Here is a 13046-nt window from a genome sequence, read left to right as displayed (position 1 = left end):
TGGCCCCCTTTAAAGTCGATGACTAACTCAGAGTTAGAGAGCTGAAAAGCAGGAAGTAGAGTCCTGGCTATAATGTTAGACATCCAATCACCAGTGTTCTGTTCTGTTACTCCAGCCTTTATACATTACATTTTTGGCTAACTATATTAGAAACAGTTTTTATTTTGCACATCCTATCTATTTGCCCAGTTTTTATTTTTACACTGAACTGTGCCCGTCGGCGCCCATTGCCATCGTTGCAATCCGATTGTTTGACCCTAGGGTCGAACTATCGGATTAGTCTGATATTCCCCTGCCTTTGGTGGGCATTTCGTAGGAAAGATCCACTTGTTTGTAGGGCAATACTATGTGTGATAATTGGAATTAACCATTTAAGCCACAGCCATCATTGCTGACACATGACAAGACATAACAGATTACATACACTGACAAGCATTTCACCTGAATAGATGTTCGCCTACAGTTGCATATTTTTAGGACAGTAAGGGGAGGGCCCTGCTTGTGAGAGCTTACAATCTAAGATGGCAAGGAAGGGACACATATGGTGATTGCAGAGGTCCTTTTTTATATATTTTCTACTTTCTTTTTTAATCTTTGTCACATTGCTCTTTATGGTTGGTACACGGCAAAAGGTTAAAAAGTTAAATTCTAATTGGTCGTACTTTGTGTAGCTCAGCTGATGATTTTGTTTCCTCAGCTTTCTGTGGTCAGTAATAACCATTTGGCCGAGAGGGTCAGGTTACAACTTCGATATGAAGAAGCAAAGAGAAGGTAATCTTTTTGTTCTTTTTCTGCATGCACACCATGTACTCTGCAAAGTAGTTATTTCTGTAAATCTGTTGTTCACCTCTAAGTTAACTTTAAATTGGAATGTACTCACAAAGCGAATTGGAGGTTGTTTATGAAAAAATTAAAACGTCTAAAATACGATCGAATGGGAAACGACCCGATAATTCGATTCGTATTTATCCAAAAAAAAAAAAACCTTGAATGTCAGGAAAGCTATTAACATCTTCAAATGGGTCAATGGACCTCTGCCATTGACTTGTAAATTAATTTTACGATTTTATGGTCGAGGTGTGATAAATCTCACATTCTAATTCCAGTTGGTGCTTTTAAATTCGAATTTGTGAGTTTTGACAAAAAAATTTTTTCAAAAATGTAAGTGTCTTACAAAATGTCCAGTTCTAAGCAATTTTTCAATTGGTCTTTATTTTTTAATCGTTTTTGAATTATTTGCCTTATTCTTCTAACTCGTTGCAGCTTTTTACATGGGACTAATGTGTGAGGCTGCAATTTTATTGTTATTTTTTCTTTTTATTCATACCCTCTCCTGTTCATATTCCAGTCTCTCATTGAAAGGACTGCTTGGTTGCTAAGGTCATTTGGACCCTAGAAACCAGATAGATGCTGAAATTCCAAACTGGAGAATTACTGAACAAAAAGTGAAAACAAAAAAAAAAAAAACTCTACACGTCATATTAAAAGTTAACTCAGAGGTGAACAACACCTTTACCTATAAGGTGGGAATGGACTATGCAGGTAAACTTGTGATTTTTATTGCAAGCTGTCCTCATCGATTGTTACAGATCTTTGTAACAAAGACTGTAAAAATTGTATGAGGCAAAAGATCATTAGCGTGGCATATCGTTTGCAGATTATTATACCCCAAAAGGGAGATGGTCAGGCCCTCCCATTATCTACAAAATATTGTAAAGAATATGTCGCCCCTAACCTGGCAGTCAAGAGCATTAGGGTAAGGCCACACTAAGCGATAGCGCGGCGATTTGACTCGCCGCGACTATTCGCCGCGACTTTTAATCCTCAATCGCTGGCGAAACTTTGGCGCTGGCGTCTATGGGAAATCGCGCAAAATCGCCAGCGTAAAAACACACGCGGCGATCTTTTTTCTATTGTCGCTCGAAATCGCCTAGCGAGGCGATTTCGAGCGACAATAGAAAAAAGATCGCCGCGTGTGTTTTTACGCAGCGATTCCCCATAGACGCCAGCGCCAAAGTTTCGCCAGCGATTGAGGATTAAAAGTCGCGGCGAATAGTTGCGGCGAGTCAAATCGCCGCGCTATCGCTTAGTGTGGCCTTACCCTTAAGTTTTAGTCAACAGAAGATATTTGCATTGAGACATTGCATTGTGGTGCATCTACATTCTATTGGCCTTTTTCTAGTGGTACTGAATTTTTTTAAGTATAAGGGACCTTTGTGATAAACTGCAACTTGTATTTTAAGACCGAGCTGTCTTGTGAGTTCTTTGTCATGCAAATCCGGGGTTATTTTTCAAAATCCGTAAATTTCTCATTTCTTTCTGAAATATACTCCGACCAAATCTGCACTGGTAATTTCCCCTTATTTATCAATGCTTTTTCTCCAAAGTTTCCTGTGCATGAAAAATCTCGAAAATCGTATGAAAATTCAGATCAAACTATTTTTTTTCGGATTTTCCCCAGAAAACTCAAATTTTTTTGGATTTTTGCCCGAAAACCACAAAATCTTTGGATGATTGCACAAAACTTAGCTCAGATCAGGCTATCTTCGGGACTTCCATCGATTTATATACAACCTTGGCAGGTCTGAGATGGCGGATTTTTGGATTCTGAGTTTTTCCATCCTCGGGGTATAATAAATCCCGAAAAATAGTTTTGTTTTTCACAAAAGATTTTAAAGTAAAAACAAAACACCTCAAATTTTTCGCGTTTTTGGCATTTCAGACATTAATAAATAATTCCCATAGTGTGAATGGCAGAATATGTAAGGGGAAGAACACAATTCACAAGGGCCTTCATCTTGTTTATTGCAGACATTGTGGCACAAGCTTTTGGGGGCCAACCCCTGGTCCCTGAAAGTGGTTGTTAGGTTTCAAATTACCCTAGTAACAAAGCATCACTTTGAATAAGAAACTGGAATATAAATAGGAGATGGCCTGAAAAAAGTCTTAAGCTGGCCATAGATGCAAAGATCCGATCGTACGAATCATCGTACGATCGGACTTTCCCATCTCCCGACCCGCCACTAACCATTCAGATCAAAGTCTTACCAGTCAGATTAGTTAAAGAACAGATCAGCAATGTTCTGCCCCTGACAGCAATCGTACGATATCTATGTCCAACCAATGCTAGTGACAGTTTCCCACTGAAAATCGTACGATTGGCAATACACGCAGAGATATTATCGGCAGCCGACAGAAATTTTCTAACCTGTCCGATCGACCAAACGACCGATCTCCGCCGGACGAAAAATGTCGGGACTCTCCACACACGGTTCGAAAATCGTACGAATCCTCGATTCGTACGATCAGATCTTTGCGTCTATGGCCAGCTTTACATTGTAACATAGTAAGTTAGGTTGAAAAAAAGCCACACATCCATCAAGTTCAACCTTTTAACTCTATTTTAACTTGCCTAACTGCCAGTTGATCCAGAGGAATGCACAAATACCCCATTTGAAGCCTCTTACAAATTATTTATTTTTAAATGGGGTCAGTGACCCTCCCCATTTGAAAGCTGGAAAGAGACAGAAGAAGACAAATAATTCAAAATCTAAAAAAGAAAAAATGAAAACCAATTGAAAAGTTGCTTAGAATTAGCCATTCTATAATATACTAATTAACTTTAAGGTGAACCACCTCTTTGATCACACTGATATCTGGCAGGCGCAGCAAGTATCAGGTGGTCATGCCATCATTTTTTGGCATTAGAAAGGTGTTGGCTACAGTAAAAATGCTTTCAGCTGGAAGTAGTGTCCCATGCATGGCCAGTTCTCGTATACATTTGTGTACTGTAGTCTACGTCATACTGAAAGTTAATTGTAAGGTGGACTACCCATTTAAAAATAATACCCCCAAATAATGTATTTAAATGAGACGTCATGATTTAAACATTATTAGTTATCATTCAATGCAGGAGAAAACATGAGCGGTTTCGGAATATTATTATATTATCAAGAACTGAACGGCTACAGTATATGTACTAAAAAAAACAACTACAGGTATGGGATCCATTATCAGGAAACCCATTATCCAGAAAGCTCCGAATTACAGAAAGGCCAGCTCCCATAGACTCCATTTTATCTACAAAATCCAAATTTTTAAAAATGACTTCCCTTTTCTCTGTAATAAAACAAAGATATAATTACTCCTTATTGGAAGCAAAACCAGGCTATTGGTTTTATTTAATGTTTACATGGTTTTCTAGTAGACTTAAAGGTATGAAGATCCAAAATACGGAAAGATCCGTTATCTAGAAAACCTCAGATCCTGAGATTTCTGGATAACATACCTGTATAAGTTAAGGGGAGGAGATGTGTCTGGCTCAGAGCCAGTTAGGTCCCTAAATGGGAACCAATGCACTGAAAATATGGCTCTACTTCTTTATGGGATGCAAGTCATACAAAGAATATGTACCGACTACCTGCCTGACCATGCCTTAAACAAAAAAAGCTTTCAAATGTGTAACTTCCTATACCCAATGGTAATAAATGTGATTTTCAGCAGCACAAAATACCTGCCTGCTTCTGTCAAACCCCATACAGCAGTGATCCCCAACCAGTAGCTTGTGAGCCACATGTTGCTCCCCAACCCCTTAGATGTTGCTCTCAGTGTCCTCAAAACAGGTGATTATTTTTGAATTCCAAGCTTGGAGGCAAGTTTTAATTGCATAAAAACTAAATATAGTGCCTAGTAGAGCCTCCTGTAGGCTGCAAGTCCACATAGGGGCTTCCAAATAGCCAATCACCAGGCCCGGATTTGTGAAAGGCCACCTAGGCCCGGGCCTAGGGCGGCAGGATTTTAGGGGGGCGGCATGATGCCCAACCACACCCACTTTGGTTCAAAAACACTGGGGATGCACTGGAGATACAATATTTTTTTAAATTTCCCCATTGATGATGAAAATTTGCACAAATAAAGGGGAGGGGACAGGGGCGCCGAACGGGAGTGGGCCTAGGGGCGGCCTCTATGTAAATCCAGCCCTGCCAATCACAGCCCCTATTAGGCACCCCTAGGGACCTTTTCATGCTTGTTTTGCTCCCCAAATCTTTTTACATTTGAATGTGGCTCACAGGTAAAAAAAAAAAGTTTGGGGACCCCTTTGGAGAGGCCCATTTATCAAAGTCCAAATTTATCTCATTATTTTCTGAAAACTACTCCGACCAAATCCGCAGGGTTTTTTCCCCCTTATTTGTCAATAGATTTTTCCAAAAATTTCCTGTGCCGGAAAAATTCGAATCGTACAAATTTTCCGGATTTTTGGCCGAAAAACCATGTCATCTTCGGATTATTGGACAAAACCCAGCGCAGATCAAGATATCTTTGGGACTTCTCCTATTGATGTATATGCAACTTTGGGTTTTTGGCATTCGGGCTTTAATAAATAACCCCCTAAGTGTTGTGATACTGAGAAAGGCTCCTCTAGCCATACAGCAAAGCAGTACTTTGCAAGTCCATTAAGAGCTATAAAACATTTCATTTTTGTAGGATAGCAAACATAAAGATCCAGTTGGCCAAGATTGACAGCGACGCGTGGCCTGGAGTCCTCGACTCTGAAAGAGACCGGCTCATACTAATCAGCGAGAAAGAAGAGCTGCTGAAAGAGATGCGCTTCATCAGCCCGCGCAAGTGGAGTCAGAGTGAGGTGGAGCGATTAGAAAGCGAGAAGAAGCAGCTGGAGGAAGACCTACAGGCAGCCAGGGACACACAAAGCAAGGCGCTCACAGAGAGGTAAAGGTCTTCTTTTTGCCTTTAATATGCCTTAAAATGCTTTATCAACAGCAGTGTACAAGAACAATGCTAATAGCAATGACTCCATCCCTGGAATGTTGGAACAGGTATAATTATTCATTTATTTTGAAATGCGCAGGCACTTACATTATGTTATTGAGTGAACAACCAGTTCCTTCTCTGCATACAGATTTTTACACATACAGTTATATACAGAGAATACCTTTGCCAAGATAAGCAGTATGGTACTCACCTTGTATAATCAAACTGGCAAAGAAGGAACCTTCTTTAGCCTCTGCCATGCCCTTATTACACAAAGCATATACAAAAACAATATGTATATAATAATAAAGTGGAGGAATGCTGTGTGTTCTGAGCATAGCACTGCATACTAAAAATAAGCCACACCCACTGTTATAATAAGCCTCACCCATGAACACTTTCTGATTTCACCACTTTAAAACAAAACAATTATTCTATTTGCTTCTAATAGACAGTTTAATTTAAGGATCCACCGAACCGAAGGTGGATCCATTTTTTACCTTGTTTTGTGACAAAAAGTCACGTGATTTCCCTCCCTGCCCCTAATTTGCATATGCTGAAAAAGTCTGAATCCCGAACCGAATCCTGGATTCGGTGCATCCCTAGTTTAATTGCCAGTATGCATAGATTTAGTATGTGGCCTGTAAGGACCCCAAAATGAAAATTGTGCATATGACATTTCTTGGCTGCCAATTCAGCTTCTGCAACACCTTGCTGTGTAAATGTGTGTTATAACACAGCACAACCCCAGTGTATTCTAAATTACCCCATATTATGTAATGTACATCGTTCTCTCACCATTCTCAGTTTATCTGTTTAAATCTGGCTCCATGATCTTTGTCCCTGTTGCTGAGGTTGGAAACAGTAAAGGGGATGTAAAGGCAAAAATAAAATCCAATACGAACTCTACACAGTCGCCGACTGCTCTACAGAGAAACAAACAAAGCTGCTTGAGATCTGCATGGGGCTCCCCCTGCTGTTCATACGTATGATTGTTTCCCTGCAGAGCAGTTAGAGGCCGTCTGACAATTTCTATCCACAGCAGTAAATGAAGGAAGAATTTCACTGCATACAGTCAGGTTTCTTATAAAAATGGTACACATTTTTTAATTAAAGTATATTGGAGATCGGTTTCTTTTTTATTAAAGAAAGTAAAAATTGGATTTTATTTTTTTGCCTTTACATGCCCTTTAAATAACAGAGCATATGAGGCATGCATCTTCATTAATATATATTTTCCATACTTTATGGGGCTCATTTATAAACACAGGGCAAATATGCCCGTGGGCAGTAACCCATAGCAACCAATCAGTGATTGGCTTCATTTAGCCAGCTGCTAGTTTAACAATGAATGCAAGCATTTGATTGGTTGCCACGGGTTACTACCCATGGGCAAATTTGCTCAGTGTTTATAAATGAGCCCCATTTTTTGTACCATATTAAAATAGCTGCAAGTTACAGCCGAGTTGTTAATCATATATTTCACTGTATGTTTGCTGCTGGCAAGTTCAGAAATTATGAGAAAAGAAAGAAGGAAAACAAAATGCTGCAACGTCATGGGTAGATTTTATCTTGTTTCATTGTATAGACAGATTAATTACAGTTTGGGCAAATGGCACATGGTGAGACTCCTGTTCCCACCCGAGCTTTCTGCTATTGGCTATGAATGGGTATGTAACAGGATTGTCATTCAAGTCAATGGAAGGCACAGGCAGTGATAAGACTTTCAAGGGGGGACAGACGTCATGAGCCATAAGAAGAAAAGGCAGAGCTTGGAAAGTTTATATTCTGTTTGAATTTCTGTGAAGGAAACGATTTCTTACTAACTAGGCTGTTCAAGCAGAATATTTGACATATTTTTGCGATCTACATTAAATTATATTTTGCCCTGGGTTTCATCTATGAAGAGTGCCACTGCTTCAGCCATGATTAAAGAACGTAGGTATGCATCAAAGAGAATCCTATCATTTTTGTTAGCTACATATCTGCACTCAGATCTCTGGTTTCTCTTTTTTTACTCCTTTTAGGAAATGACTGTATAAACAGACACTGAATTATTTAGCTGAGAAGCATACCGGACATGCTAGAAAAGGACATGAAGAATAAAAACGGCATGCTACAAAGCAGTGCCAATCTAGTAGTTTTGTCAGGCCCTCTCAGCTTTCAGCCAGGGCAGATTTACTGTGTATATAATATTTAAACCCTGTACTGCATGCAGAAGTGTAAAAAGCAAACACAATGTAAAGTTTGACAAAAGTATCAATACAGTGGTACAACTAAAAGAGCCATCAATTCAGAAATACAGTGGAGTAGCACCCTACTGGCCAACCATCAGTGCAACTGTGGGCGCAACGTTGAAATTACAGGGAGTTCAGAGTTAAAAGAACAGTAAAACCAAAAAATGAAAGCCTTTTAAAGGAACGACAATATAATGTACTGTCACCCTCCACTGGTAAAACGTGTGTGTGTGCTTTAGAAACTCTACTATAGTTTATGTAAACAAGCTGCTGTGTAGCCACAGGGGCAGCCATTAAATCACAGGATACATTTTAGATAACATACGTTCTGAAGAATCCCATTGTATAATACAGAGCTTATCTGTTATCTGCTTTATATCATGTGCCTATACATTTTTCAGCTTGAACAGCTGTCCCAATGGCTACACAGCAGATTGTTTATATAAACAATAGTAGAGTTTCTTAAGCACACACCAGTTGTACCAGTGCAGCACAATAGTACACTTTCATTTGGTGTTACTGTTCCTTTAAGGGGGTCCTGGTAGCAATTCTTCCTCAAGACATGTGCTGATCCTTTCCCTTAGCATGTTTCTCCTACACGCAACTGACTAATAGGGCTGAACTCCACGGTGCCGCTTGTTCCGATCCAACGCGATGAGAGGAAGTGGATGTGACAAGGCGGATGTAGGAATAGGAATGTCGGACCTACAAGCTGCGCGCATCCGACACGACGTCGGATGCGAGCACCACACGTTACGTCTTCATCCGACAGTCGTGTCACGAAGCTTCCTCTCATCGTGTCGGATCTGAAGAAGGCACACCATGTGGTTCAGCCCATACTGTTATTGTGACACCACGGCCAAATTAAAAATGTGCATTCATTGGCAAAGTTACTACAGTATGTAGTGTACACGTGGTATAACACTTGAATTTTGGGTGGGGAAAATGTTATATTCCTGCATTGTGGGTAAAAAAAATGACCACTTGCTGTTTCTGCACTTAACACTTGTGTTGTAACATTAGCCTTAGTGTCTTTGCTCCAGCCGAGTTCCAGTTAGTCTTGAACGATAATGTGATGTGCTTATGCTGCTCCTTATAAGACATTTTTAGATCCAGAAGTTCAAGGGGGCTGCAACACCCAGCTTTGCTGGATAAATCCAAAGCAGAGATGGAAACTAACTCCATGGCATTAGGGGACAATGATCCCGTCCGCTTATTTGTAGGACCTTTTTTCACACATTTTTTGCCTAAAAATTGATGCTGTGCGCGTTGAAAACACATAGGGTAGGACTACATGGACGTTTTTGGCGCGATCCGACGCACTGCAACAAAACGCCAGCGTCAAATTGCATGCAACGGAAATAAGGTAAGTAATGGAAATGTCGGATGAAGTTGCAGCGTTGATCTGACGTGACACGTCGGATGCAGACGATGCACGCTGCGTCTGCATCAGACAGTGGTGTCGCGTCGGATCAACGCTGCGACACCATGCGACAATGCATTCACTTAAGCATGGACTGCGTTTGATGCACTGTTGGTGTTTTACTATCATGTATAATATTTAATCCTCAATAAAATGAAAATTTATTAATCTTCGACCTGGCTTGGTGCTCCGTGGATCAAAGACTTTCATTGATACAAATTGTTACGCTCTATCTGGAGGCGTGTCGGCGTTGTTAGCACAGCCTAATCTGTTTGGTCGGAGCCTGTTCTCTGGAGTTCGGGTGAGTGCTCTCCTTACATGCTATTTAATGCATTCACTTACCTTATTTCCTTTGCATGCGATTTGACGCCGGCATTTTGTTGCAGCCCGTCGGATCGCAACAAAAACATCCATGTAGTCCTACCCATTTTTAAAACATTTTAAATTTTGCCGTGCATCTCCAAGTGTCGTTGTTAAATTATATTTATAAACATTTATAAACACTGGGCAATTTTGCACCTGGGCAGTAACCTGCAGCTGTCTTAAAAAAGCTAATCACTGATTGGTTGCTATGGGTTACTGCCTAGGTGCAAAATTGCCCAGTGTTAATAAATGAGCCTCAGAGTGGTCAGAAATGATAACTGGACCATTACAACCGTATTGAAGTGGGGGTTCATGGACATCACTGACAAAGTCATTGGTTGCCATTGGGTTGGGAGAATTAGCAAGCCAGAAATAGGCTGTATTATTCTTCTTTTATATTCCCAGATAGATAGAAATTCCCCCTCTCCTCTCCCTGTAACATTATCCTTAGTGGTTTCCGATTTATCACTTTCAAGAGGTGGTTCACCTATGTTACAGAATGGCTAATTCTAAGAAAAATCTTCATTATTTGTTATAGTCGGGGTTGGACTGGGCAGCAGGACACCGGGAAAAAACCCAGTGGGCCCCGGTCCTTGAGGGTCACGCCAGTCTAGACCCGATCCCCAAGCTGCTGATCTCCCTCTCCCAACGTGTGCTGGAAAGTTGAATCTACCTCAAGGGGGTATGGACCTTTGGGGGATGCGGGGGCCCCTGGGGTGGCAGCCCTGGTGGGCCCTGCACCCTCCAGTCCGACCCTGGTTATAGTTTTTATAATTATTTACCATCTTCTTCTGACTTTCTATCTTTCAAATGGGGGTCACTGACCCCATCTAAAAACAAATGTTCTTTAAACTACGATGGGGGAATGTAATAAAAGTCGTAACTGAATATATATTTGCAAGGCGAAAAGTTACGCCTCTGTGTGAACAAATTTGCCTTTGTGCGAATTTAATATAGCTTTTGTGAACCCGGAAACTGTTTAGCGACCACTTCCTACAGTGGAAGAAGGTTTGCGAATTTTATCGTTATCGCCAGTGCGCAGTGAATGTAATAAAACTTCTTACTGAAAAAGTCGTTATGTTTGCTCCAAAAGATTACGACACCTTCAAGCACTTCTTAAAAGTGGGCTATGCGCAATTAAAATTTGCAATGTAATAACAGTTTAAGGAAGAGTATTACATTGCGAAATGAGACTTCTTATTTGTGCTAATTGTGTTGCTCTTTGCAACTTTTATTACATTCCCCCACAAATGTATTGTTCTTGCCACTTTTTATTACTCATGTTTCAATTCAGACCCTCTCCTATTCATATTACAGTCTCTTATTCAAATCAATACATAGTTGCTAGGGTAATTTGGAACCTACCAACCAGATTGCTGAACTTGCAGACTGGAGAGCTGCTGAATAAAAACAGCTAAATAACTCGAAAACCACAAATAATACAAAATGCTAATTGTCTCAGAATATCACTCTCCAGGGGCGTAGCTATAGAGGAAGCAGACCCTGCGGCTGCAGGGGGACCCAGGAGGTATAGGGGCCCCATGGGGTCCTAATTCATATTCAATTTAAATAAATATTGGTAAAATTGGTCAACCTCTAGACATTTTGGAGGCCTGAAAAATAGTCTGCTGTGGGGCCCAGTAATATTGAGTTAAATCTACATCATACTAAGGGCTCTTACAGACGAGCGTTTGAAGCTGCATTCCGGTTTTATGCGTTCAGCCGCAGGGGAGCGCAGGATTAGACGCATTCAGTTTTTTTCAATGGGCTGTACTCGCACAGGCACATGTAGGCGCCGAACGCAGGAAAAATGCAGCATGTTGCGTCTCAACCTGTGTTCGGTGCCTACATGCGCCTGAAACTGAATGCGTCTACTCCTGCGCTCCCCTGCGGCTGAACACAGAAAACCGGAATGCAGAGGAGCGCAGCTTCAAACACTCGGCTGTAAGGGCCGTAAAAGTTATCTCAAAGGTGAACAACCTCTTAAAATATGAAAAGAAATACACTGACAGAGGCTGCAGGGCTAATTAGCAATAAGCATTTACACATGCTGCAGACTGCAGCTATCAATATGCAGCCATGCAGTACACATCTAAGCCAAGTACAAAGCAACCAGTTTACATGTGGATTCTAGAGGCATAGAAATGACATTTCATAACAGGGGACATAACTCACACAACATATGTCTGTCCTAAGTATAAAGCACCATCATCTCTATTCATTTTGACAATGCTAAGCAAGTTACAGTGTTCAGTTTCTAGAAAATAAAACCTCATTTCAAGTTCTAATACTGGTTACAGAATGTCTCAGCAAAATATTACTAAAATGTGAAGCAGCAATTTTTTACCTGGTGTTGGTTCCTAAGCAGGTTGTGCAGTTTGCTGTGGGGCTGCTGGAGCACAGAGGTGTGTCATGCTGATTGGCTGCATGTGTGAATGGAAAGCCTACTGCCTGTAGGACAATATTAAAGGGGGTTGTTCATCTTTAAATTAACTTTTAGTATGATGTAGAGAGTGATATCCTGAGACAATTTGCAATTGGTTTTCATTTTTTATTATTTGTGGTTTTTGAGTTATTTCGCTTTTTATTCAGCAGCTTCTACAATTTGCAATTTCAGCAGTCTGGTTGCTAGGGTCCCAATTACCCCAGTAACCATTCATTGATTTGAATAAGAGACTGGAATGTGAATAGGAGATGCCTTGAATAGAAAGAGGAGTAATAAAAAGTAGCAATAACAATACATGTGTAGCCTTACAGGGTACTGTACTTTTAGTCGGGTCAGTGACCCTCATTTGAAAGCTGGAAAGAGTCAGAAGAAAAAGGAAAATAATTGAAAAACCATAAAAAAGCAAAAATGAAGGCCAATTGAAAAGTTGTTTAGAATTAGCCATTCTGTACCATACTAAAAGTTAACTTCAATGTGAACCACTCCTTTAAAATGAATGCATAGTTTAAAGGGGTGGTTCTTCTTTAAGTTAACTTTTAGGGCTCTTACAGATGAGCGTTTGAAGCTGTGCTCCCCTGCGTTCCGTTTTTATGCGTTCAGCCGCAGGGGAGCGCAGGAGTAGACGCATTCAGTTTTTTTCAATGGGGCTGTACTCACACAGGCGCATGTAGGCGGCAAATGCAGGTTGAGACGCAACATGCTGCATTTTTCCTGCGTTCTGCGCCTAGATGCGCCTGTGTGAGTATAGCCCCATTGAAAAAAACGGAATAAAATGTGTCTACTCCTGCACTCCCCTGCGGCTGAATGC

The 13046-nt window shown here is 40.7% G+C and overlaps 1 protein-coding gene across 1 annotated transcript in view; it reads left to right on the top strand.

The window, feature by feature from the left end:
* Positions 1–13046, top strand: part of wwc1.L (WW and C2 domain containing 1 L homeolog) — a 107887-nt gene that overhangs the window by 66048 nt on the left and 28793 nt on the right. The window contains exons 8-9 of the mRNA XM_041586170.1: positions 698–771; positions 5485–5727. Of these exons, the coding sequence (XP_041442104.1) occupies positions 698–771; positions 5485–5727 (317 nt within the window). The remainder of the gene's footprint in view (positions 1–697; positions 772–5484; positions 5728–13046) is intronic.

This window comes from Xenopus laevis, chromosome 3L, assembly GCF_017654675.1.
Source record: "Xenopus laevis strain J_2021 chromosome 3L, Xenopus_laevis_v10.1, whole genome shotgun sequence".
Lineage (NCBI taxonomy): Eukaryota > Metazoa > Chordata > Amphibia > Anura > Pipidae > Xenopus > Xenopus laevis.
This window is presented reverse-complemented; position numbering and strand designations above follow the sequence as displayed.